The following is a 27605-nucleotide window of genomic DNA, read 5'->3' on the forward strand; positions in this document are numbered from 1 at the left end:
GGGGCAGGCCAGGATGCGCGGTGATGGGCTCTTCGCGCCGCCTGCGGCGGGGGAAAAGTTCCCCAAACTTGTCCGCGGAGGAGATGCGCGGGGCGGAGCGGCCCCGCTCCCAGTTCCCGCGCACACAGCCCGGCGGCTGCCGCCCCTTCCTCGGCGGAGAGAGGGCCGGGCAGGGCCCAGCCGCGGCCACCGCCTCCCCCAGCAGGGGCGGGCAGGGGGAGGAGCGCGTCGGGCCGGGCCGGGCGGCGCCGGGGGGACTAGGGGGAGCTGCTGCACCTGATCCAGCGGGGCGTGAGCGGCGCTGCCCGCCGCCTGCCACCGCCTCTCGTCGCCGTTAGTCAGCGCTGGTCTCGCTGCTTCTCCCTCCTCCCGCCCCTCTGCGTGGACCTGGGTTCTCGCTCCTGTTTCCCTCGGGGCCGGCGGCAGCGCGTCCTTCTCCTCCTTCTCCCCTCGGGCCCCATGGCTTCGGCCGGCAGCGGCATGGAGGAGGTGCGAGTCTCGGTGCTGACCCCGCTGAAGCTGGTGGGGCTGGTGTGCATCTTCCTGGCGCTGTGCCTGGACCTGGGAGCCGTGCTGAGCCCCGCCTGGGTGACGGCGGACCACCAGTACTACCTGTCCCTCTGGGAGTCCTGCCGCAAGCCTGGCAACTTGGACAGCTGGCTCTGCGAGTCGACGCTGCACAGCGGTGAGATACGGCTGCCCCGGGGCTCGCCCTGGCCGCCCCCTACCCCGGCTCCGCTCTCCACCCGCCGGCGGCGCCTCGACCCGGCTGCCGCCCTCCTCCGCCCCCCCCTCGGCGCTTTCTGCCTCCTCTCTCGACCTCGGCCGCTTCCCGCTCCCCCGGGACCACCCCGGGCGCTGGGACTCACCTCGCTCCCTTCCCGCCCACCCTCCCTCCCCCGTGTCCTGGCTGCCCTGCGAGCATCCCCCGAGCCGCCTCTCCTTCACCCGTGTGTCGTGCAGGACCGTGTCTCAGCCCCTTCCTGAGGTCAGCTCGCCCCGGACAGAAACACTGCCCGGGGTCCCGCCAGGCCATTCCCGCTCCCCCTCCGTGCTCCTCGCCCGCTGCCGCCCGGCTCCACGCTCCGGCCGCCGCCCAGAGAAGTCCCCGGTAGCTTTGTCCTCCCGCCCTCCACACCTCTCCCGTTCCCGAACCGCTGCGTCCTACATCCCCATCTTTCTCATCCTTCTCCCTGCTTCCCCGGTCCCGGCGCTTGCCCTTCCCGGGCCGCCGTGTCCACTGCCGGCCTTCCCGCCCCGACCCCGCGTGTCCCGGCTGGCCGGCTGGGGCGCAGGCGGCGGCGGTCCCTGTTACTCGCGTGTGCTGGAGCGGGGAGCACGGAGAGCCCGTGCTCGGCTCGTCCCTCTGCCTGCGTGTTAGTCTTAAGGTGCAGGAGAGATGGGAGATTGGCTTCTGAGAGCGAAAGGGGTGACTGATTTCCGATCTGCTTTTGCTTTTCCACAAAAGATGCCGAGTTTTGACTAGTTTTGATTATTCCGCCTTGTGGCAGTTGTTCTCATATTATGAGAAGCTCTTAGGGATCAAGGATCTATCACTTCTTGCCGTCCTCCTCATCCCTCGAAGTCACTAGTCCTCGAAAGTTGGGGCTTCCGAACCAAAACCAATTGTTATTTTGTCCTGAGTGAGGAGGTCTGGCCTCCGGCTCTCTCTCCGACCCCCGGGGTGTGCTTGTGGGTGTTCTACTCTAGCAGGTACTGATATTCCTATCGTCTTTCATACTCCTTTGCCTTCTTGCCACATTCCCTGTTTTGCTTCCTTGATGTTCGTTCGTTCTTTGGCTTTCTAGGTCTTTGATCGTAGATTTATTATTTATTTTTAAAAAATGTCAGTTCAGTATTGCTTGGAGTGCTTAAAAAACAGGTTGTGAATGATGTGAACAAGCTGCCTGTTGAATATTTTTCAGTAAATTATTTTGCAGTACTATAATTGTTTTGTTTTCCATGGGTTGTTTTATTTACTTTATGCCTGATAGCTACTTCTGGAGTTCCAATAGAAACAATAGCAAATGAAGCCAGCCTCTTCCCCCCCTCCCCGTTTTCATCACCATCCCTGTCCTCCCCACAAACATGCTTGCATTGCTAAATCATCCATTTGGATCGCTGTGCTCTCCGGTTGGGTAAATCACACAGGGACTAGATGTTTGTGTTGGGAAAGAAGACAAGGGGCTGACTAGATGCTTTCTTTTTCCCTCTCTTCTCTGAAACCCTTGTAGAGGTTTTGGGGGAAAAAAAACCCTGATCTCTGCTTGAGTAGAAATTGCACAGGTTCCTTTGCTGCTCTGCTTTTTTGTGTGTGTATGTCGAGTAATATTTGAGGGTTTGAATGTTGTTTGGGGTTTTGTGTAAAATCACGTCATGCCAAAAGGAATTGTAAAGAAATGTCGCTTTCAATCAGTCAGCGTGGTATCTACACAAACTTTGGAGAGCTTTCTTTTCCTTCTCCAGTATAAATGGAAATTTATGTAGGAATGTTAGCTTCTACGTGTCTCCTTAGCAACGTGAATCCTTTGCCCCTTCTCCCTGTCTCCTGAAATAGTATCCCCTTGATTGCAGAAAGACTTTTTTGATGGCTTGAATGAGAACCTGCTTCAAATCCACACACACACCCCCCTCCACCCCCCCCCCCCCCCCCCCCCCGCCTCTGCACGCACTTTACTGGGCTCCCCTTCAATCCATCTCCCCGCAACGCATGCGTGTGTACACAGATACACACACACACCCTGAGACAAAAGTGGGACATTAAGAAAAGCAGGACAGCTTATGGAACAACACAAAAGGACACTAATCTGTCTCGTTGCTTTATTGGCCACCTGCCTGTTTGTGGGAAGGAAGGTGGAAGATGAATGGGTGAGCATGGATAGGAATGAAATGTGGTTTTGTTAGATGCCGTGTGTTGAAAATTTGCCTTCACCTGGTGCTTTCATCTACCCTGTGCAAAAATTCCTGCCTGTCCAGTTTTATTCAAGCACCTTGAGTGAGCTTTAATCATTTTCCTTAGATACTTTCCAGTCTAGTGGAGCCAGGTTTCACAAGCTACTGGGGAAGAAGTGAATGATTGTTTTATTTGAGGTGACTGGAACAAACCTTTCCTTTTGCTCATGTTTGGCACACAATGCTGCACTCTGAGGAGACCTGAAATATGAGGAACTGTACATTTTTGCCTTTGCTGTCTGCTAGTGTGTTACAATTCCCATTAAAGTTAATGGGAAGGCTCCCAGTAAGTTCACCAATTTGGACTGGGCTCGTATTCAAGACTGTTTTGTGTGCTTGCCTTAATATTTAAATGCACTTTCCCTGTACATCATGAATCTAGCAAGCGGTATATTTGGAGGTAGTGGAGAGCTCCCACAGGGAAAGCTCTTTTAGCTTGCTACCAGTGCAAGCAGTTTTGTAGCTGGCTAGCTGTGAAAAACAGTAGTACACACAGGAAAAAGGCATCTTCACCCACAGTTTTAAGAGATTTACTTCTTCATCTCTTGAAGGAGAGCACCTCAAGTGGCACCATCAAGGGCAAGCTCATGCTAGAAGCTCTTGAAACATTTTTGAGGTTTAATTAAAAATTTCATTGTAATTAGATGTAGGACCCCTGACTGCTATCAAAAGGGCAAGTTAGTAGTGGAGAGCAGAAGGAAATGTACAGAGCATGATTACATTGGCTGTTAGAGCAGGAAATAATTCTTCTTGTTTTTCCTTCAGCATTGCTAGAGCTTGGAGTATGTGCTCTTGCATTCATTCATTCACTGTTTTGAGGGTTTTTTTTATTTTCACAGTTTGCAAGCAATCCTTTGCTCTCATACTGCTTTTAAAGTCGTGGAAGTACTTCACAATATTACTGGTTCAAGTATGTAAAATAGTAAACTTTTTAGTAATCTGAAGATTATAAAATATCTTAATTTAATTTTCTTCTTTTTGAGTCTTCAGGGTCTATGTAAATCACCTGCTCATTTATTTTTTTTCCCTGTAATTACAGGAGCCAGAAAGACATTCTTGCATATCCCTTGTCTCCTTTCCTTGATGAAATTCTAAAATCCCTACTAATAACAACTTCAGGAGCTGAAAAACCAAGTTGCCAGTATGGAAAGATTCATGATAAAATCTTGAGATCCAGCAATGCTGCTTTACATTTTCACCAGCTGTCTGGGCATAAAATTATTTTCTATGATCAAAGCTTAACTTGGCTAATGCACAACTTGTCTTTAAATCAGCTGTATTTTAAACTCATGTGCTAAACTAAAAAAACCCCAACAGCTTACAGGGTTTGGAGTGTTCCTTTGGTGTCTTGAAACAGAGGTTTTGAGATCTCATTTGAAGTGGGTTATGTTGAATTTGTGATGGTTCATTTGCAGATTTATCAGAGTTAAGAGTTATGTATGAATACTTATTTCTATCACAGCATCTGCCTAAAATTAAATGCATCTTATGTAGTACTGCATTGAGTGTCCATGTGTGCACAGATAGTTGTCATCTTCTTGCAGAGTTAGTAAGAGTGAATTTGAATTTATGTGATAAAATGCAGCTGTTATAGTTCTTTAAATCAAAGATATGTTGATATGATGTGGAAGACACAAATGGTTCCATAAAATCTGATCTGCAGGTAAACATTGTGAATTTTGGCTTCAGTACATGTATACGGTATTCATAGAAAACAATAGCTCCTTCACAGCATTTCAATTTATTGTAAAAATAGTTTCATACTGGTTAACTGTATTCATTCAGGGTTTATGGGGGGCCATATGCAAAGTTCAGTTTTCTATCCAATCAAAGAACTGTCCGTGAATGTTTGAAAGACAAAACAATCTCAATGGAGTAAGTGCAACAAAGTCTCTGTGCATGTTTAAACTTAGTGGTGATCAAACCATAAAGGTAAGCTTAACTTATAGCATAGTGCAGCAAAACAACTTGAGTCTAGTTCTATGCTTATAATTATTTTCTAATTTGTTCTTAAAAAAAAAAGACAAAAAAAAAAAAGGCATCAGAGTCTGCTCACTTGATAGCACTTGAAGGGGTTTATCCTTAATTATGCATTAGATGCAAATATCTGAATTAACATGGTTCAATAGTCCTGGATGGTATGTCCTTGCTTTGAATCTAAGGCACTGTTCCAAGGGGAAATTGCTAGCTCAAAAGCAGCTTCCTCATCAGAAGATCTGGTTCATTGCTCAGAGTTGATTTTGACATATATCTGCAAAATGCTCAGCAATTATAGTTTGCTATAAAATGACATAATAATAAACATGATTTTACTAAGTCTAAAGAAAGTGGCTCAGACAATGTAAGCAGGAATTTCTTAAATATTCCTTCTGGTTTTGAAAACTGTAATCTGTCATTTTGCATGTTACTCTCTTTAATAATCATCCCCAACTTTATCTGAAGGTGGATGTAAAATCAAAAGCCATGCTACTTCAAACTCGCCATCTCTTAAGACCCTGAGCAAGCTGATTTAACTTTGAAGTTGAGTCTGACTTGAAGATTGACCCTGTTTTTTTGGGGAGCCAGATTAAATGACCTCTAGAAGTACTTCCCAACCTAAGTTATTATTTGATTTTATGAGAGCTGATAGTCTGTTTATGCCTAGTGTCTACCTGGCTCCTTCACTGTGTTAAAAATGCCTTGAATTTATTAACTACCCCTCACAATAGCTCCAGGTAGAATATTTTAAGGTATTCTTCCCCTTTTACAAAAGGGACTATTTATTTTGGCCTCAGACTTCCCAAGGTCTAAGACACCTGGTTGAGTAGTCTGGACCTTTTAGTATGGTAGAGGCTACTGTTCAGCAACCCTTCTCCAGCTAGCTAAGAGACATAGTTACTGCACATTTGTGTGTTATGTGTGAAGCTTATGTTAGTTTATCTGATCAGATCAAGACAACCATACACCTTATCATTGATAATACTCTTTAATAGTCTTTAAAAAAAAAAAAGACTTCTAGCCAAAGTGGGTTATTGCTACTGCTCTTGTTCATGGCTATTTTAAAGTCAGTGATGTATCCTGTTGTTTTAAGTCTTGTTTATTTAATAAAGAAGTCTTGCACCAGCAGGTTAAAAGATGTTCTTTGTGTTAGGGGTAATAGAAGAGGTTTAAATATTTGATAAGATTTTATATTTAAAATCACATAGAGAGGAACCTTGCCTCTGCTAGTAGTTTGTATCCAAAAATGACCACATCGGTTTCAAGGTAACAAGCACAGTTCTGGCCAACTGTATTGCTTTATGGTTGTTTTTTTTTACTTGTTCCAATTCTGTGATGCACAGACCATAGTTTTGATGGGAGGTGCTCTTTAAGCTGTTTTAAATGCTAATTGTTTTTCACAAGGAACAGTGGAATGAATTTTGGAAATTGCAAAAGGTTGCCAGTTGGCTTTAAAAACATGGGGAACTGCAGGAAATATTTGCATTCCTATTACAAGACAAAGTATACTTCTTCCTTCTTCAGATTGCTAAAATGTAGCAGTATATATGGAGGAGGTCAGAAAAGGTGAGCTTTTCTTAAAAACTTGTGTAACACATCTCCCACACTTCTCTCCTGATGACATAATTCTAAGATTTCCAGGTTTTTGTGAGATTCTTGGAGTTGTGGGTGGGTGTGTTTTGTTTATTTATTCAATGAATGAGTATCCCGTAATTAAAATGGCATAGCAATGAGCTAATCTCAGCAGAGTGCTATGCATCCAATGGAACAAATGCCTGAGTACATGCTGTACTATTCTGTGAATGAATTATAGATTACATGATTTTCTGTAATACTGTGCTTGTCTTGGTCTTCTGCTGGCAAAAGTGATGTGCAATACATGTTGCCTTTAAATAATAAAATAAAGATCTATTTAATGGCAGCATTTAACTCTTAATCTGAAGATGCACTTCATTTAGAGGATTTTACTTTGTGATTTTAGAAATACAGGCAGGCTGTGGCTTAGAGAGTAGCTATACAAAACCCCCCCAAAGTGTAGATATTTTGTATATATGAGGAATGTAAGCTTTAATCTTCAGGAGGGTTTTGTGTCAGTGGGCAGATGAGCAAGCACCTGCTATGTTTCAGGTTGCTTATACATCTGTAACCCCCCTCAGGCATTAGACTGTCTTGGTGTCTTGCAAAATCTGTCTCCTTTGCATGACAGTGGGATTGCTTACCATATCTTTATTGCTTTTGCTGTTCAGTATGATGTCCTGTAGAGATGGTAGATAAAACTTGAGGTGATGTCGAAGCACACAGGAAGTTTTAGTCCAGTAGTCCCTCAAGACCACACATAGTCTGATGAACACGGCACTTGAAATGGAAATAGAAGGTAGATTAATGCAGTCTATATCTTATGCTAGACTGTTGTAGAGACCATCCTAAGAATCACAGAATGGTTTGGGTTGGAAGGGACAGTAAAAATCATCTAGTTCCAACCCCTCTGCTGGGGGAGGGACACCTTCCACTAGACCAGGTTGGTCAAAGCCTCATCCAGCCTAGCCCTGAACACTCCCAGGGAGGGGACATCCCCAGCTTCTCTGGGCAACCTACTCCAGTGTTTCACCACCCTCGCAGGAAATAATTTCTTGCTAATGTCTAACATAAATCTACCATCTTTCATCTTGAAATCAACCCCCTTTGTTCTGTCACTGCAAGCCCTTGCAAAAAGTCCCTCCTCATCTTTCCTGTAGGCCCCTTCAGATACTGAAAGACTGCTTATAAAGTTTCCCCAGAGCCTCCTCTTCTTCAGGCTGAATAACCAGAACTCTCTCAGCCTGTCTTCATAGGGTAGGTGCTCCAGCCCTCTGATCATCTTCATGGCCGTAAAAAGAGAGGCTAAGACCATTTCTGCTTTGTGTGCTGTTGACTTCTCTGGGAACCAAACTGTCCCCCAACATGCTCGGCAGCATCCTCAGGTGGAAGATAGGGGAACTGTGCTAGCCTTTGGAAGATGAATGGAGTCTGTTGCATGGCTGCCTAATGAGTCCTCCAACCCTAGCAAGTGTGTCCTTTCCAGGCTGAGGAGGGTCGGTAGTAGAGCTACCCAGAGTGTCCTGCCAGTGGGCTACTGCCTCGCCTGGACAGAGCTTGACTTGGATTTCTCTCTGGTCACAGTTATCTTGCTGTGGAGAAAAGGAAAGCTGTAGAAGGAGCCTGAGTGAGACGGACAGAAGTCTGTAGGTGACTTCTAAGGACTTCACCCTCAGCACTGAGAGAGTCTTGAGTCCGGGCTGTCTTACAGAAGTGCTCAGGCTTTTTTTGTGGAAAGGTACTTAAGCAACACTAGAAAGTCGAAAGAGACAGGTCAGGTAAGAGGCACTTCAAAGCAAGACTTAAATTCAGATTTCCTTGTGTCTGTTTGTTCACAGAACCTGCAGATATCTAAGTTTCATAATTTTCCAGCATGTGTTTAACAGATGGAAGAGAAGGCCAGTTTCAGTCTAGTGGTTAAGAAATTCTTCTAGGGAATGGGAGCAGAGGTTTGAGTCTGGAGCCAGAGCTGGGAAGCAAAGACCTTGCAGTTTCTGAGAGTCCTCTAGGCCTTGGTATATTGCAGCAAAGGAGGCTCTTCCCTTTCCTCCTTTGTTGGTTGCCATCATTAGTCATCAGTGTTCTGTCTTGGCAAGACACAGGCATATTTAGGTTTGCCCCATTTAGCTGTTTTTAAAGTCATATCTCTGTGCTTGTTTGCTTTTACTTTAACTGGCTGTAAGTGACTCTATTTGGCGTCAGGAGCAAGCTGTCTGTAAGGTAAATGGAAAGTGACTGATGCCTTATGTGGAGCCTTTGAGTTATCCTTAGGAAGCAATTACAGATTTTGACACTCAGCGTAAAATGCTCAAATTTCTGTTTTGGTGTTGTCAAAACCCTGGTGCATTAGAGCCATGAGAGAGCCTCACTGTTGAATGCACCTGTGTCATGGAAGACAGTGTATAGAGGGCTTTATCCCACATGCTGCTGTGCATTGATATAGACTTGATTTCTTAGGGAGTAGCTCAGTACACACATCTACTGTTTAAGAAGCACCAGAGAACTGTTTTATCTCTTCCATGAACAGCTTCTTTTTAACATATCTGTAACTTCACATAGTTATTTCATGTACTCAAATTCATGGCTTTCAGAAGAAAGCCTTGGTTGTAGAGTGTTTGAGTTTTGTCTTAAGGAAATTATGCATTTGGCCATAGCTGCATGGTAATGCTTTTTAAGTGTTGAAGCGAACTGAGGATCCACACACAAATCATCTTCATACTTCAGAAAAATCTTATGCTCCATTCATAAAATAAAAAGAGAATGTAAAAGCCAGAGTGTGTCTGGTCAGCAGCTAGCAGCAGTAAGTGTAGTATACTAATGGACAATGTGTGGAAAATATTTAGTTTTTTGTAACTTTGTACAAGGCTCCACTGTGGAAAGCTGTGGCTATTGCAACTTGCTGGAGGTTAGGTATGGATTCTGCCAGCAAGTGCATCCCTTTGCAGCGTGCAAAATGCTGCAGTCTTGAAAGACTGTACTTGTGGTGCTGGCTGTACAGGGGTGGAGGAGTAACTTCTGGACACCGGGCTTCCCAGATTTAGCCAATATCCGCTTCATCCAGAGCAGCATCATCTGAGCAGCAACCATTATTTTGGCTCAGGTGAGGGTCCAAAGGACTGAATTCTCTGTGAATAATGTTATGTGAGAACTTAATGGTGACTGCAGTACTAATATTACCTCGGTATTTCCACTGAATACAGTGAAGTTTGGCCTTCCACAGGAATTTGTGCATCTGATCATGCTGAAGAAAGAGGAGACCTTACTGATCATGCAACAAATGTACTTTTGGAAACTACATTCTACCTTTGTGTTTTTACATAATCACTACACTTCACTTTCATTGAGTGTTTGATGGCTAAGTTGATGATGGCTAAGTTGATGAATGTTTATAAACTTAGAAATAGTTTTGAATATGAAGCCATTAGGTATATCTCTAACTATCTTATTTCTCTTAGTTGATTGTTATGACATTCAGTGGGTTATATTTAATTTCTTATGTGTGGGTGCCTAAACCTTCTGTACTTTACTTGACATGTTCTTTCGAATTCCTTATTCTTGAATTTAAATGCTATATTACAATTTCTTAAGAATATTTATTGACTGAGGGCAGGTACATGATAAGTAGAAGCTTTGCAATGAATCAGAAAAACTTATTGATAAATGTTTTTCAGTTTTGTTTATTACCAAGGATTCGTTTAGTACTAGAAGGTGGTCAGTAATTACATTTGTCATGTAGCAGTTGTCTGCATGTTCTTACTTTCAGCCTGTATGAGAGGGCTCAGCGGAGAGCCATTGTATAAAAGAAAGGAATACTTGACTGGTTCATCTGCATTATCTGAAAGAGCTATATACACAAATGTTTTGCATATTCCACAATATTTTTTTATGTTTGCTTCTTTTGCTGTAGAATACCATGTAGAAAAAATATTTCATTTTGGGGGAACTTGCTGAAAACGTGAAATCTACTAAAATACTAGCTTTTTGCCTTGCTCTTTCTTATGTTAACAAATGACCTATTTATTAAAATAAACATTTCAGAACTTTGAGATGTTTTATTGTTTTATGGCTTTTCCTGATCTTATCCTAGTACTGAAATATTTTTGTCCAAGAAATAGATCAGATAGAACTGCACTTAATTAAAAATTAATATACAGCTTAAAGCCTTTGGTTGTTTCATCTGGGGAGAAGAAAGGGGGAGTCACACATTTCAGTGTGCAATTAAATTAACACTGATTCCATATCATTAAGAAAGAGGCAGAATTTCCAAAGACCAGTAAGGCCAAGCTGTCCTTAGGAAAAGCACCTGACTTACGTTATGATGAATCAACTGAAAATAAATATTATAATAATGGTTTGGAGGTTTGTTTAATTTTTTTACTGAATATGGTAATTTTTATACATTTTACGCCATCTGTATTTTAAAAATATGTGTTAAGTATCTAGGTTCATGTTTAGATATATTTCCAAATATTGACATCCACTTCCCTAAACTAATAGGCAGATTGTTATAATAAAAATTATGCAAACTGTCGTCACTGTCAGATCTGTAGTATACATTTCTCATAGTCATGAGCATTTTGATGCTTCTTGTGCAGTACAAAAACAAGTTTGGACTTTTAGACTCAAAAATAGTATGCACTGTGAGGCTTTTCTTAAGAATTTTGTCTTTAGTTACTTAATGATTGTCAAAATGTATTAATTCTAGTTTTTTGGGTAGGGTAGGTGGCAGTATCAGTGTAATTCTTTACATTTTATTAAGATCAAGAACACTTAACAGAAAGCAGAATTTCAGATTTTTTGACTCTACAGTTGCAAACCAACAAAGCAACTTAATATGGGCATAGCTGAGATGACAGAGCTTTTTAAAGATCTAAAACTTTACTAAGATTTGTGGGAGTGTGATTTCACTAGTTGTTAACATTTGTCTTATATGTGTAGTGTAGATAAACTGTAGTGGTGAGCAGTGAAAAATACTGATGTGCATTAATAAAGTGTAACCAAATTGTGGTTTGAATCCAGGAAACTTATAATTATCATCTCTAAAGTCCCATTTTGCTCATATTTATGCAAGTGTCTATCTCATCGAGAACAAGCAGAGTCACTGAACTGCCGAGGCTCCTGAACTGAGCATAGTAACTTCCTTGCAAGATTGGTGTGTGCCTAGAAATGATGCAAGCACATTTTGGATGCTCAAAAGTAGGCTTTTGATGTTTATGTTCTGTGTACCAGTAACACTATGTAACAGAGCAATCTGCTGTTCCCATTTTGATGCTGTGTGGTATAAATCACTCCGTGGTAGTCCAGGGAAAACTAGATTTTTATTGTAGAAAACTGTTTGCTGTATATGGTTATATTGTTGCAGCTGTCTAACTTGCAGGATGTTCTTTCTTCAGAGGTAGTGATTCAGTTTTCTTTGAATGTTTAGTTTCTTTTGTATAAAGTCCCATGGCCTGGATTTTTTCTTAAAAATTTTGCTGTTAAGTAGAAAGCCCATGCAGAAGGTTTTTCTTCCTTAATCCAGTAGAAGCTTTATTTTGTCACCAGGTCAAATGGCTGTCAGAATTGAAACTTAAGGTTTTTCTAAGCTGACAAGGAGACTTAAAACATAGTTTAATTTAGTCCAGTATTCTTTGTGCACTAATGTCTGACCTTCATGTTGTTATTTAACCAGAATCCCTCTCAGCCGCAGCTCAGGTTGAAGGCTGGTAGCACTGTATGCTCCTGTGAATGGAGGCTGGAGCTAAAATAAAGCGGCAGCTCCAGACATTGTGGTCTAGAGCACAGGGATCAGTACCTGATCCTCAGCTGGTAGTGAGGAACATCAAGAGCCTCAGTTTTGTCCTGCTGTCAACATCACTATGTGGGTTCTCTTACTCAATAAATTATTTTTGTTTAACTAAGTAAGTTCTTTTTTAGTTGGGAGTGTAGGTGTCTTCCAATACTGATTTGTCCTTTTACCTCCCACTTCAGTACTATAGGAATGTGATATTTTTTATTATTTTTTTAACTAACCTTTCCAAAATCCATAGCTGTATCTGTCCTAGAAGTTAAGCTATATTCTAGTCCCACACTTAAATAATCTTTGCCTTAGTTATTTCCACTTGTTTGTTTGTCTAGCCGATGTTGTTGTGGAAAGCAATAGTATACTTAACTTTTTTTCCATTTATTTGCTACTCCAGTGTTGCACACCTTTCATTTGCATTGGACTTTGTTGTCTGATCAAGGCAAAGATAACATATAATATTTTTATTATTTATAGTGGCTTTCAAAAATCTTATTTTCTGAGTTTTCCCATCTGGTATTTTGATTTATTTCATCAATTTTGTATTGCTTTTAACTTTGGGATTATATGGATTTGTGTCTAGTCTTTGTGTCTGTGTAATTTTCTAGTGCAAGGATTCCTTGATGTTGTTCCAAAGCGGTCCATTCTGTTTATTTATGTCTGTATTTTTGTGTCTGTAATGCATTCTGATTTTGAAAGAATACTCTAAATCATCAGTATGCTAACCACTTGGTGCTTCTGAAGGATCACATCAACATTAAAAGCCACTCTTCCTAACATTCCCATCCACAACTAAAATAGTATTTCCGTCCCAATAATAGTAGAGCAGTGGGACACACAGCAAAATGATATTAGAGATTGCAAGCTGAAGTTAGAATGAGAGATTGTTCTCAGCCTTGAGTGTTGGCCTGGTAGGAAAACAAGGAGTAAAAGAGCTTGGGATGTTGAGTACTTAGTAATTAAAGTATTTGTAAACAACATGCCTGGATTTCGAAAAAGAATGAAAATAAATGTGTGTACTTGCACAAACAAACCTTTAAGATAACTTTATTTTTTAGCAATCCTCTTTTTACTCTTCTGTTCACCTCTTTTAATCTTCTTCATCCTTTTCCATACAATATATGAAGGCTTTTTGGTAATAATAGCTGCCAGCCTTCCATTCCCAAACCCCACAGCTGCACTGTTGGTGGCTTCAGCAGATTGGACCCCTCTTGAAACTGCATGTATTCTTTTTTGAAACACTGAATTTTGCTCTTTTCAGAAAGAGAATGTGGATTTTTGTTGTTCTTATTTTAGCAACCTTAAGGTCTCTGAATTTATTCTGAAAATAATTAGTCTTATAATGCATTTGCACATTTTATTCTGAATATTGCACTGAGTGTTAGTATATGAAAAGTAATGAGAGATTCATTGGATCCACAGGTTCTTTTCCCACAAGCTGATTTTAGGTCATCTTCCTTGATCTACTAAATAGTGATAAACAGTAAATAATTATTTGATTCTTGAAGCCAGTTATTGGAACGAGACAAGGCCTTACACACCTTTTTGCAAAGATAAACTTCACAAAGCCTGTGCCTTTCTAAAATCCTACAGAAGTTCTTAAGTTAGGTGGTCGTCAGCTTGCAAATGGATTTTGCTTTATGTGACAAGAGTGCAAGGATGTTGTTTGTAACTGCATCTACTCTATATGAAAATATCTAGAAAATATGCCAGGCCACATCCTGAAGTTGTTTTCAGAGAAAGAAAAGAAAAAGCGACTCTTTAGGATAACTGATTTTTTAAAATGGACTTCAGATTTGACTAGGTCTGCATCTAATGGCCATTACTGCCTTCATAAAGGCTTAACTTCCACCTTTTGTTTTAGTGTTGAAATTTTAGGGTTTTTATTCCTTTGACCGTCTCCTTCCTTTACCTAAGTTTTCTTATTCGTGTTATGTGGCCTTACAGCTTTCCAAGTAGCAGGTGTGTATGATGAGCCTCTGTGCATTTCTCTTCTTATGTTGCCCTAATCAGCTCAAGCAGGGGTTTGACTTTCACTCTTGTCCATGAGAAAGTTGTGACAGCCTGGGGGTCAGCTAACACATGCTAGCTGATCCTGACCCAGCCTCAATTTCTCATTCTAAATTGGTCAAAACCAGGGAACCAAATTATTCAGTCTTACTCAAGCCAAAATCCCAATGAGGCCAACTAAGCCTCGAAAAAGCATGGGAGGTTGTGGCCCTTTGCTCCTGAGTTGCCTCCATTGTATAAAGGTGTTTCACTAATTAGGAGACAAGAAATCCAAAGCACGGTTGTGCATTTACCCAAGGTTCAGTGCCTGCTCCGTGTTCCTCATATTCTGCTGTTTCTGTCAAGCCTATGGGCTTGTTTTACTGAAATTGTATTGTCTTTTTTCCCCCTCTCTTTTTCCTGCTAGACTGGCAGATAGCTACTCTTGCTTTGCTGTTGGGTGGTGCTGCCATCATTCTCATCGCTTTCCTGGTTGGGTTGATCTCTATCTGCGTGGGATCTCGGAGGCGGTTCTACAGACCAGTTGCGGTCATGCTCTTTGCTGCAGGTAAGGAGATTACTGGCACTGTTATGAAAATTTCATGAGAGCAGCTTCACTTTTGTGAAGGAAGAAGTGTCTCGTTCTGCATACTAATTCAGAGGCATTTGGTTTACTTCTGCGTGAACTCCAATGAGGTTTTTCAGGATATCGGCTCTGCACGGCATTAATCGCTTTTGCAGTTGCACTATTATTGGTTCATAAACAATTATTTATTTGCATTATATTTATTGTTTTGTGAAGTACATGCAGCAGGGGAATCACTACAGGGGATGAATCTCCAAGTACTGTTTTTAGTCTGTGACTTTGTACTGCTTGATGTCCCCGTTTTTATTATTCATGCAAAGCTATTTCTGTTATTTTAATGTTCTTCCTTTTACATTTTAAAACAGGAAAATTAATGCTCAAATGTGAACCCTTGAAGCCCTACGTGTGAAAATAAATAGGATTTTGTTGCAAGGTGTTTATATATGCCCCTGTGCCAAGAGGAATTAATTTCATTGTGTCAGCTTGCTTACTTAGTTATTAATTTAACAAGCTGTCACAGTGCAGTCCCTTGTTTGGTTTTAAAAACATGAAAATGGAACAGTTTATATATACTATCACAAAATCTTAAGGGAGACTTATGAATGTGAATTGTCTGTGAGACTGGCTCAGAGAGGTATAATAACAATATCAAATCATCTCCTTCTGTACGTTCTGGTGTTCTGGGGCTTAGTCAGCACAGATGTTTCTCTTTCTCCTGAGTGTCACCAAGCATGGTTTGCCTTCATCCTGTCACTCGTATCTGCACTGGAGCTAGCAGCTAAAGCCCCTTCTGTTAGCCTATAATGAAGAGGATGACAGAATCTCGTCTTTAGGATGTATTAAGAAAAAAAAAAAAGCTACTTACAAGGATATGGAAAGATGAGTGCAGAATTTACAGGGTGTTCAGGAATGAAGAAAACCTCCTGGGAAGGCTCCTGCTGCCCTCTGCTGCTAATGATAACTTGGTTGAGCCACAGTGCGTGAAGATGCACTTTTATTTGCTCTGGAGATATTGCCAGGTTGTATTTCATTTGCTTTTAGGAGATGAATGAAACCAAGGATCAGATTTCCTGAGCGGAAATCTTGTATTTTTGTTCTATGTTTCTCATTGCTTGCTTGGTTGAATGAGTAAAGGCACTGGTGCCATTTTAAAATTTAGTATTAATTTTGAGATTATAAAGGATTCTGAACAGTAAACTTTGAAGCAGATGGAATTGCTGAATTTCTGCAGTGGAATCTTGTTTGGATTTTGACTTAATTTCTCATAACACTGTGTAGTAACCAAGTAACTGTTCAGCTATACGCTGCCTGTCTTGTTCATTTATTATATAGTTAAGTTTGTACTAAAAAAAGAAAAAAGAAAAAAAAAACCAAAGCCAAAAAATTCCCTAAATCCTGCTTAAAGCCTAATCTCTTTTTCTTTGCATAAAATTAGTTCTACTCTTCACTGCAGAAGTTGTGGGGAAGAAAGGTTTAATGTTTACTTGTGTCAAAAAATGGAAATACATTGGTGCTTCAGGTCATGAGCAGTGTTCACCTCTTTCCTTTGCCTCTGTGTGTGTATGTGTACATGTGCATTTTAAATAGCAGTGACCTGAGGCCTATAAAAAGAGAGATGATGAGGCTGAGACAGCCTGCCCCATTCTTCTTCATTATCTGGCAAATCTGAGGAGAATCCTTTTGGGATTTGACGTTGACATTGTTAGTGTCATTTCCTGCAGATGTTATCTTTGATGTCAGCTATTCTTAGAGGTTAATATGGACTGACGTATGTTGGAAGAATTACAGGAGTCCCCTACTGAAGAAGGGGAAGTTAAGATTGCAGTACAGTGGAATTTGTGCCTTATACAATTTGTTTATGAATTCAAATCTTCACCTGTGGATTTCACAGGCAATCTTTGAGGATAAACCTAGCCCCGACCTGTGAGTCTGCTGACAAGACCAACTTTTCTGTGTGACTCTGGTTAGGAGTCTACCAGCTGCCTGCGGAAGAAGGAAAGGATGAATTTCTCAGAGACATTTAGTGATCTATGTGGGTATCAGGTAGAAACCGTCACTGTGTGGGAGATAGAACAGAATGGAAGAAGTAGTTTCCAGACACTTAAGAGTCCAAATTTTTGGCTCCAGGCTTTTGTTTGTTTGGTTGTTTTGTTTTGTTTTTCTTTTTTTCTCAGCTTCGTTTTTCAGTTAGCAATTCTGTAGGTGAGGAGGAAGATTGGCTGACTAGAACTGGATAGGATGAGAAGGAAAAGGGACAAGAAAACTATAATTCAACCTAGATATTGAGAATAAGCCAGCAAGTGATCAACAGACGAGAATATGTTTAAAACTTATAGTGTCAGCTCTGTGTAGTGGGGAAAGGAAGATGAATACCGCAGGTCATGGAAAAACATGGAGCATACAGAGAGGCAGTTGCAGGGATGCTCTTGCATGGAGCCACCTTGGCTCATACAGCTCTTCTGAGCATTTTTGGTCTAGTAGAGGTCACTAGCTGATGTACTTGATGAGGTATCTTAGTGCCCGTGAGCCAAACTGGCCCTAAAAGCTGCATCTTCCAAGTTGATGCTCACAAACTTCTGTGTCAGAGTCTCATGCTATGGTTACCAAAAAACTGTGTGCTAACCAAGTGTTAATGTAGGGGTAGAAAGAGAAAATGTAATTGTTGAAAGTCCATCAAAGCAAACACAAAAGTTAATTTAACAGATGTTTGCCTTCTAGGGCTATGTTTTAAAAATGTTTAGAAGACTAACCTGCTTAGGTTAGGAAGCTTTTAACGTATTTCATAGGCTGCTTTTAACTGTAAATTAGGGAAACAGTGGCTAAGTGAAAGTATTATAGGTGAGAGAGTAAACAAATTACAGCAGATAATATTTGGAGAATGCTGAGAGGATATATAATTTTATTCTGACAGAGTCAGAGCACAGTCCAGCTGGATTGTGTCCTGAGTTCTGTGCTACTATCTATTATAATGATGAGGAAGATAGAATTAAAGTCTCTTTGTCCAGTTTTACAGTTAAGCTAGAAAAAATTGCAGCTACATTGAAGGACAGAATTAGATTTTGAAAAATTGATGGAACAGTAGGAGGGACTTCAGTAGGATGTAGTGCAAGTTGCTATGGGGTGGAAAAAAAGTCATAGCATCAAAGAAATATTAATAAGGATGATACTCTGTAGGTCATGTAGTCCAGCCTTCTTGTTGAGGCAGGACAGTTGCTAACACTGGGTCAATCAGCTGCAGCTTTGTCCGGACCAGTCTTGAAGAAGACTCCAAGAATAAAGATTCCACAACCTTTCCAAGCATGTTGTCCTGCTGATATGTTTTGCTTTCCTGATGTCCATCCTGAATCTCTGAAACTGAGATTTTTGTCCATTGCCATGATCTTAGGTTGCCTGACAGCACAAAGAGAAGTGTTTTCTATCATTGTTGCATCTTCATTTTCAGGTGACAGCAGGCTCCTTTGAAATTACTCCTTAGCTGTATCTTCATGAGTCTAAATAAATCTAACTCACGCACCTTCCTTTTAATGATGATTTGCTCCAAACGTCTGATTATCTTGGCAGTCCTCTGGACCCTTGTCCTTTGGTTGGTGAATCTATATTCACTACCAATTGCCTCTTTCCTCTGCATGTACTTAGCAGTGGACTCCAAGATGTTCTTGATAATGATTCCAGGGATTGAGTTGAGGCTGATCAGCCTATAATTCTATGGATTTTTCACTTCTAGCCCTTTTAAAGAGGGACAGAAGCCCTTTTATTTTCTGCAGGAAAAGACTAGCCTTTCTGAAGAAAGGTAGTACACAGACTTCCCATAAGCAGGTAAACATAGCATGGAGTTCCTTTAAATTAATTGGAAGGAGATCAGCAGTTGCAGACATTAGTTTTATCATCTTTTTGAGTCATTCTAGTCATTTTTTCACAACTTCACTAACTCTGGTTTCTAGCCTACATAGATCCCTTCCCACTCTACAGGGAGCAACAGTGATGGGAGGCAAAAATAGTGCAAAGCAATAGCGTTATGCAGTGTGGCTCTTTCTGCTGGCCAGTTGCGGCCAGCATCTCCTTTGAGTTTTTCAATAGTGTGGCTGGACTAGTAGTAGCAAAAGCAGGAACCCTCACTACAAAAATGTCTAAAGTACCTGTTGTGAGTGTTGCTCCTTCAGCCATGTGTTCCTCTTCCAGCAGAATGACTGTTTTGTTTTGACAAGCCTAATCTGTAGATTAAAATTCAGCATGCTTCAGATGTTAGATTGAAGGAAGGTGAAGAGCTTCCTTGGTCGGCACTTGACACACACGCAACAGAGCAATTCCTGCAGTGACTCAGCAGAGATGCTGTAGCCCCAGTCTGGGAAGCCACTGAAGACCTTGCATATATCCGTTCATCTTAGGAAATCCTTTTTGACTTTGAATGGTCTTAAAGATGTGTCTGAAAGCTGAGCACATGTTAGTATGGTTTTGGGTGTAATGTTGCCCTCATTATACAGAATTGGAGTGCATAATCTTTTCATAAGAGTAGGCACTTCCCCTAGTGTACCCATGTCAAAATTTCTCCAGTGTTACACAGTATTTTGTGAGCTGGCAGACTAAAGTTATATTAAAATGGAATAATGCAAAGTGACACTTAAATAACTTTAGGATGAAAAAAATCCTATGGATTTTTGTATCCACATCAGAAAATCCACTATCCAAACATTATTCAGATTGTCAGTCTCAAGTAAGAGTTCAAAGACTAGTCTGTAGGCTACGTGGACGAGGAGGGGGAGATAAAATTTCCAATGAGTGTTTTTGTGAAGTGTTACCACCAAGGGTATGTAATGAACGTTCAAAATAATTCCACCATACCAGTCCCCATCCAGAGGACAGGAGAGGGTTAGCCTCCAGGGCTAATGAAAGGTGCCAGTTTGACATCACTGTAGACTGGATGTGAGACTGAAAAGGCAAATGACAGATTTTCAGTGTACAAAGTGTTCAGGCTCTAGGAGAATGTAATTAACATTATTCCCTCCCCCCCCGCCTTGTAATTTCTCAGCGCAATTTTCGAAGGGCTTCTGTCACCCTAAGTAGTCTTCTATTATGCACTGGCATATTATATTGGCGCTGCCTTTATAACAATTCTCTAAACAGTGTTTGTTGTTCTTACAATACCTAATAAACTGTAAAAAATGAGCCAGTCAGTGTTCAAGTAGTTATTATGGAATTAAATTGCATACTGCTGAACTTTCATCAGAGTATATCTCTGGCCTGCAAATACTTAAGCATGTGCTAGATGGTGTAGATGTGCCATCTGTGACTGAAAGGGAGGGGGCAGAGGTAGCTGGCAGGGGCAGTTGCCTGCTGAACTCTTTAAAAATTACCAGTGTTAAGTGCTGGAAAGGAGTATTGCAGTAAGGCTGTATAATTTATTTGAGGGGCAAAAAGGTTGTTTTGTGCATTCTTGTGATGCAATCTATTGTGAATGTCAGAATGAGAGGCCTGAAGAATTGCTTCTTCTTGTCTGCAAACTAAGTGTAATTTTCACCTGCTTACCCTGGAAACTGTTGTCCCAATTTTCTGTTAATAGTGCACCTGAATTTAAAAGAGAGTGAGTGCCATTGAAACCAAAATCTTGTGAAAACTGGGTTTCTTCATCTGTGTATTTTCCTTTTCAGGTTATTGTATGTGGACTTTTTTTGATGTAACACAATAATTAACAGGTTTGCTGAATTCCATTGCAGACATGTGGATCAGACTGCAGGAGATACTGCTCTTGGAGGCAGTGCAGTAGAAAGCAATTATTTTTAAGCTTTATACTGCTGTGGATTTGGTTTGGTTTATTAGCTTTTATTCATCATGAAGCATTTCTGACCCATCCCCTAAATTCATAATACAAGGCAATGTCTTACCAGTTGGAAGTTTAGTGACTGATCAAACTCTATCAATTCCTTGGCATTCTGTGTAACTTTATCATTAATTCTGATTACAGTACAGGGTAATGCGTGTGAAATATATAATTCTCTGGGTCTGTATTTAACATAAATATGTATCACCCACTACAATTAATTTTTTTCTAGGCTAAGTAAATTATTTGATTCTGAGCTGTATTTCATAATAGTCATTTATTCTTGCTTCTCATTGTTTTGACTTACTTATAATAGCTATAAAGCAAATAATCTTAGTTTTGTTGTTATGAAAAGAGTAATAACTGCTAACTAAAATGCAAGGGAGAGACAGAAATGAACTGGGTAAAGATTGCTTTCTCTGTTTATTTCTTGGACATCTGAACGATCATTGTTATACCGCAGCAATAACATTTGTTCATCAGCAAGGGAATACAGAAGAACTGCTCTGTTCTCTGTGGGTGAAATGAAGGTGATTTTTTTTTATTTTTTTTCCAAAAAGAGCAGTACTTGCAAGCTAAAAATGCACCAAGAACATTTTAAATATGAAATTCAGTTCTGTGATGCTTTCCTTGTTTTATGGAAATTAATTAAGGCTGCTTCTGACATCTGTGTTTTGTTTTTTTTTCTCTTCCAGTTGTCCTTCAGGTGTGCAGCTTAGTCCTTTATCCAATCAAGTTCATTGAAACGGTCAGCTTGAAAATCTACCATGAGTTCAACTGGGGCTATGGCCTGGCTTGGGGTGCAACTATATTTTCATTTGGGGGTGCCATTCTTTATTGCCTGAACCCCAAGAACTATGAAGACTATTACTAGAATCATTTAATGAAAAGAAAAATAACAAAAGGATTACCCCATCTTTTCTAACTCACAGTTTTTTTAGAACACTTGTGGAGCGCCACACAGTCTGCTCTCTCTTGAGAAAACAGCCTTTGCCTTTTGGGTGTGAACAATCTTACCACCTTTTACAACCATTTAAAAGAACTGCAAACATTAGGATTGCTGATATTTCATAGGCAGATGCTGCAAGCTGCTGATACATAAGCTTCATTTTTCCTAACAACAAGCAAAAGGATCTACATGACAGCGATCATTGTGAGAAAACTAGTTGGAATGAGAATGCAATGCCAGCATCTGCTGTTGCCTTCAGGGGAGCAGCTGGTATAGGCTCCATTTAGAAGTCTCCCTGTATCACAGAAGATTCACATGTCTGTTAAGCAGGCAATGGCATCTTGTACAATAGGCTGTGTTGGCCCCTTGTTACTTGCTCAAAAAAGCTCTTAAGGAATTAGTTGCAAGTGACTGTTGAGGGCACTGAATGTAACTGGTTAATGACTTGTCTGATACCTGCATTCAACAGTCTTCTGCAAGAATAACAATAATAATAATAATAATAATAATAATAATAATAAAAAAAACCAACACAAAAAAACCCCAAAAAACCCAAACAAAAAAACCCAAGCAAACACAAAATACAACAAAAACAAGCCACCAACCACACTGGATTTAATGAATTGGTAATCAACATCACTGTGCCAGCTGTAGCAGATTGTTGAAGGAAGTCCAAACCTGGAGACATGTGTTTCTGCCTGTGTAGTTGGAAGTTGTTTCAGCTCTGAGTATTTTGCTGGGAGGGTGGAGATAAAGGGGAGGAGAAAAAGACCTCATCTGTCCCTGAGGCATCTAAAATGCATTAATGAATTGCAGTTGTCGTAACCCCTTTTAAATTCATGAAAATAATGCATATGGAACAAGTTCAGTTATATTTTTGAAAGTTATTTGTTAGTATAAATGCATATATATAAAAACAAATATAAATGCAGAGGGAGAGAGACTGTCTCAAAACTGTAACGAGCTGTGATGCAGTGGTTAAAATACTAACTTTGTACACATTCTTGAGAGTCTTGGATTGGTACCCCCAATTTTGGCTGCTATTACAAAATAAACATAACATGGTTTGTCTTCTGTATATGGCCTTGTACAAACTTACTTGTGTTATGGGAAATGCTTAAAAGTCCACATGGAGTTAAGGTAGAACTAGGCAAAATGACTACTTGGTATTCCATGTGTAATCTAGGACTTACTGAAAATAATTTTCTGTGGCTGTTGCAAAGAAAAAACTGCCATTTTAAAAAATCTATTTAGGCTGTGAGTGTCTCTGATCGTCAAGAATACAGCTGAGACCCCATCATGTCCATATTAAAACATTAGCACTGCAGAAGGTAATCTCATTTTCAAAAGCTGAGTTTATAATGGACTGGCTGGTGATTATGTACATCTAATTACCCCTTGCTTAGTATGTTTCCCACTTAAAACATGCGGAGACTGTACATGTGAATTGAAACCCAAGATAAAATAGGGACAACTTTTACATGAATTTAATCTGCATCACTTTTATTTTTATTTACGATTTGCTTATTTGAATATTTTCAATTAATTATGAACATATTTTTATACAACTCTAATCTTTAAAAATAACTATTTTTTTTAATGGAGAAATTTAAAATATATTCTATGTGGGCCTCTGCAAAAGCAGGTGTGCTGAGGTTGCACGTCCACCTCTATACAAATGGTTTTGCTGGTTCCACAGGAGAGACTGCTGAATTACTTGATGTTAAGACAGCATCTACAGTGTTAATGCTTGTGCCACCTCTGACAGAGCATGAGGTTCCGTAGTGACTACAGGGCTACTTCTAGGAGGTTCTTGCAAAAGTATTGCTGATGTACAGAGGTGGTTTATAAAACTCTGTGGCTCTCTGGAGTAAAATCTTTACTACCATGGCAGAATATTCTGTATCAGCAGTCTTTCTTGAACGAGTAGTGACTGATTAGATTAGACGGAGAAAAATGATAGCTTGACTGGGAAGGGAATGTATGGCAATGCCCGGAGAACAAAAAGGATGGGAGGAAAAATTATGTCCACTTGTTTCACAGGTGCCAGAGAGCATTTGTAACTCTGTTTTTTTCCTGAGACTGACTTGAGGCAGATACTCAGTGTATGATTAACCCTGTATCTTTCTGAACAGCTGCGTAGTTCTGCTCTTATTTAACAGCATGGAGAACATTGTAGTTTGGCATGGGAGTAAGATTAACACTGAGATTTCTGCACCTTTCTAGGAGAATGGTGGTTTGGTGCTGACATTACGCAGCACTTTGCAAATGCTGACAAGACGGAGCAGTGCTGAGCCCATATCATATCCACTGATTTCTAGAGTAGTATTTCTTTGTGTACAGTTGGAGCAAAAACATGTCAGGCCTAAGGCATATGCAAATTAATGGCATGAGCTCTGAAAGTCACCTGGCTTGTAATACGAAAGATGTTCAGGCAAAAAATCTACAAAGATGAATTCCTAAAGACAAGGTTCTTCATCCATATTTGAGTCAAAGATCTGATTTTCAGTCTGAACACCTGTTTTTCCTCTTGAAGACAATGCAATCTATTAGGACACACCTCTCAAAGTCCTCAGGTCCTTTGCATTTGGGTACCTACTGAGTGGGTTTGAGTACCTACTTGTAACTTATGTTGATATTGCCTTTTTTTTTTTTTTTTTTCCCTTTACCAATGCCAGTTTTGGCAAGTATTCCATTTCTCAGCACTGAACTAAAAAAAAGTAAATACAACACTGTGCTGATTTTTTTTTCTAGCCACAAAAAGTATATGTTTGTGTCTTGAGTATATGTATGACAATTTAATCATTTTGTATGTTGTGCTTGTGTCATGCCACCATTATTTCAGTTGTTAGGCTTTACCTCACTGGCGGAATGATTCTTTCACACAACAAATCCATTTTTTTTCTTCCAAATATATATGAATACATATATAGAGAGCAAACTTGCAAGCAGGGCTAGTTATTGGTATTTTTTAAGCTTAAAGTATACCGTCTGGTGCTGACAAGTACCTAGCACCTCTTCTGGATTTCTTGCACAACTTCATTTAGCTTTTGTAAATTTTAAAAACAAATATAGAGAGACCTATGTGTTTGAAATATAAATGATATATATGGATTAGCATGTAAATGTATATTATTAAACATGCAATGATTTGAATGGTAAGTGAAGTCTAATCTTATGGCTAGCAATGTAATTTATTCAGACTGTATTTTTGTACAGAGCAGTGCACACTAACCTGTTGCCTCTGTGTCCTCTATAAAGCCTAAAACTGTGCCTAGAAATTTCATTTCTGTCTTTAAAGGAAAAAAAAATACAACTAAATGCTTCATGTTGTTGATGGTTTTCCTGATGTTGTTCTTTATTTATTTTTGAGAAGTGTATGGTATGTTTATTAAATGAATTCATCAAAAATGGTTCATTTTAAATGGTCATTGTTAGCAGGGGAAGACACATTTTTTTTAAATCAAGACTTTTAAGTTTGCAGTTTTAATACCATTTCTGCGTTTCACAATTTTTGTAGCTTACATAAAGTTATATGTGAAAAAGTTAACTGAAATAAATAAAAAAAATTGTTACACTAGTTAAATGTGCCTGTGTTGCTCCAAGTGGAATATATATGTACACCGCTGAAACTGGCCTGGTTTTCTGTTAGGCAGGCTGAGAAGGAACAGTTTGTTCAGGCTAATGAATATGCCTGGGATTCAGTTACCATACTAAAGGAGTCTTACCAAAATATACAGAGAAAAGAGAGAGGGAGAGATGCAGGATGGTGTAACCCCTCCATCTCGCCTGCCCATAGAATAAATAGCACAGGGTAGGAGTCTGGATGTCACACGGTCCATAATGCTTTTATAAAAATGCAATTATGGTAACATCAGAAAACCAAATTGCTTTTAATGACAAATAGCAAGGCCATGTGTTGAAATGGAAATCAATACTGAGCACCTGGTGCCAGCAGGGAAATTTTATTCATTATATACACACTTCTTTTTCACACTTCCAATAACTAAGACTTATTTTCCATTTTTATTCTGAATGCCAAGTTACTTTTCACCCTTGGAAAAAAAACAACACTGTTTTTGAACCTGAAACATGGTGTTAGAATAATGGAAAAGCATGTTTAAAACAGTGAAGATGTGATACTGTGTTGTTTCTGATGTTTGATAATGTACTGCCATCCTCTGCATTGCTGGGTACCTCTCACATGAGCAGGCAGCAGGGTGAACAAGGGGCTGCCAACAGAAAGCAACAGGAGAACTCTGCTTGAGCCTCTGCTTGAGCAGGCTGCTGCAATGAGCAAGTACAGGCAGAAGGGTGGGGTGCACAGGGTGGAAACTAAGTAATGGAATAGGAATTTGGAGCAGAGAGTGAGTATGATGGGCAGCAGCGAGAGGGGAAAGGATGGGAGGTGTCTGAAGATTTGTTTTCTTTTGAGCTGCAAGTACAATGAGGGAAGGAAGTTCATAGGGAACCATGGACTCACAGCCACTGGGGAGCAAAGAAGCAAGTCTTGAAGTCTGCATTAAAATTCTGCTTGTAATGGGTGTGGCTTTAGGGGGCATATTGCCCAAATGTTTAACCCGTTTCATGCTCAAATTTTAGATAATCTATGTGCTGTCTATATGTTGCCACTGGGTCAGAGGGACCTTTTCCCTTTTCAGACCCATAATATGATACTATTGAACTATCAGATTTGATATGTAAATTATTGTGTTAGGCCTGCCACTGCAAGGGAACATCTAAATGCACACAGCTAGACAGCTGGTGTTCATGGCAGACAAGTGCCAGTTGCTTGCTGTCACTGATGATGGGTTCATCTTGGAAGCAGTGTATCCTGGAACAGGTTAATGGAGACCTCTGTGTTTCATGATCAGTATCTTGAGTTGGGTTGAATTCCCAACTGCAATGCAGATCCACTGCCTTGCAGCCTCCTCCCCCTCACCTAAGAAAGGTAATAACTTGGCACCTTTGTGTCAGAGTTGCTGAAGAGTGATATGGCTGAAACACCTCAAGTGTGAGTATTAGGCATCAGAACTTTTCTGAGGCACACTTGTGCATAAGGTTTAGAGTTCAGGGTAAAGCGAACCAAGAGGGAGTGAGAGCATGAATGAGCAGTAAACAGGGAGTCTGTTGCCCCATGTCAATCTGAGGGACACCTGGAAGAAGTGACATTCCCACCTGTAGAAGAAATGGACCCAGAGCCAGAGCAAGGGTGACAAATCCTGCAAGACTCCCAACAGATCTGTAGAGTAAGTTTCAGCTTCCTGAGAGGTGTTTGTCTGCAAAGCAGTCAGCCCAAGCCCTGAACACATTCCCACTGAATGTAGGCTTCCTGCGATGCTTATGCCCTTGTTGGTGCCTTTGGCCACTATGTACTTCTGAGCAGCTTCTGTGTACTGTACTATGCACCATAACTAAAACTCTGTCCTGAAGGGAGATGTGGCCCACTGTGCAATGAAACTTAACCTGGACAGGACATGGTGGGATTTGGGGAGGTCCTCAGCCTTGCCACAGTTCAAGATTAGATGCAGACAGCTGTGTCTCTCAGTGAATATGAAACTAGCTGTAACTGAGATAAATTCTAACAATGCAGCAGGGTACAAAATAATTTCTGCAGTAGCAGACAAGCCTTGGTATATAGCAATGATGAATGGATTTATAAATCCCTTCCTAAATAAGAGAAATATTTTCCAAGTGACTCAGAGCCGCTGAGGGCCTAGATACTTACCTTAGTCTCCAGGTTGCTGTTTTAAGAGCTGTTGCAGAAGGCAGAATCAGAGCCATTATCTGAAATTCTTCTCATTGAGAACAAGTAATGTTATTTTCAAGATAATTTTATAGTATTAGAGTTATTAAAAATACTTACATGTATTCTGTTTCTGAAAGTTTAACTCTTTAAACATAATCTCTTAGCTGCTATGTCTATTTTAGGTTTTGGTTTCTTTTTTCCTTTCAACTGCTTATATTTTTCTCATCAGTA

General features: G+C 40.4%; 1 protein-coding gene across 1 annotated transcript; it reads left to right on the forward strand.

Moving 5' to 3' along the window:
- Positions 1–200: 200 nt before the first annotated feature.
- TMEM47 (transmembrane protein 47) lies at positions 201–25205 on the forward strand. Its single transcript, XM_051638549.1, has 3 exons — positions 201–685; positions 14703–14843; positions 21372–25205. The coding sequence occupies exons 1-3, from the start codon at positions 460–462 to the stop codon at positions 21548–21550; spliced, it is 546 nt and encodes a 181-aa protein (XP_051494509.1). The 5' UTR covers positions 201–459; the 3' UTR covers positions 21551–25205.
- Positions 25206–27605: the final 2400 nt, after the last annotated feature.

This window comes from Apus apus, chromosome 1 (assembly GCF_020740795.1).
Source record: "Apus apus isolate bApuApu2 chromosome 1, bApuApu2.pri.cur, whole genome shotgun sequence".
In the NCBI taxonomy this organism is placed as follows: Eukaryota; Metazoa; Chordata; class Aves; order Apodiformes; family Apodidae; genus Apus; species Apus apus.

Coding starts and splice junctions, on each gene's coding strand:
- TMEM47 (XM_051638549.1), top strand. CDS start 460: ATGGCTTCGGCCGGCAGCGGCATGGAGGAGGTGCGAGTCTCGGTGCTG. Junction 686..14,702: donor CGAGTCGACGCTGCACAGCG/GTGAGATACGGC, acceptor TTTTCCTGCTAG/ACTGGCAGATAGCTACTCTT. Junction 14,844..21,371: donor GGTCATGCTCTTTGCTGCAG/GTAAGGAGATTA, acceptor TTTCTCTTCCAG/TTGTCCTTCAGGTGTGCAGC.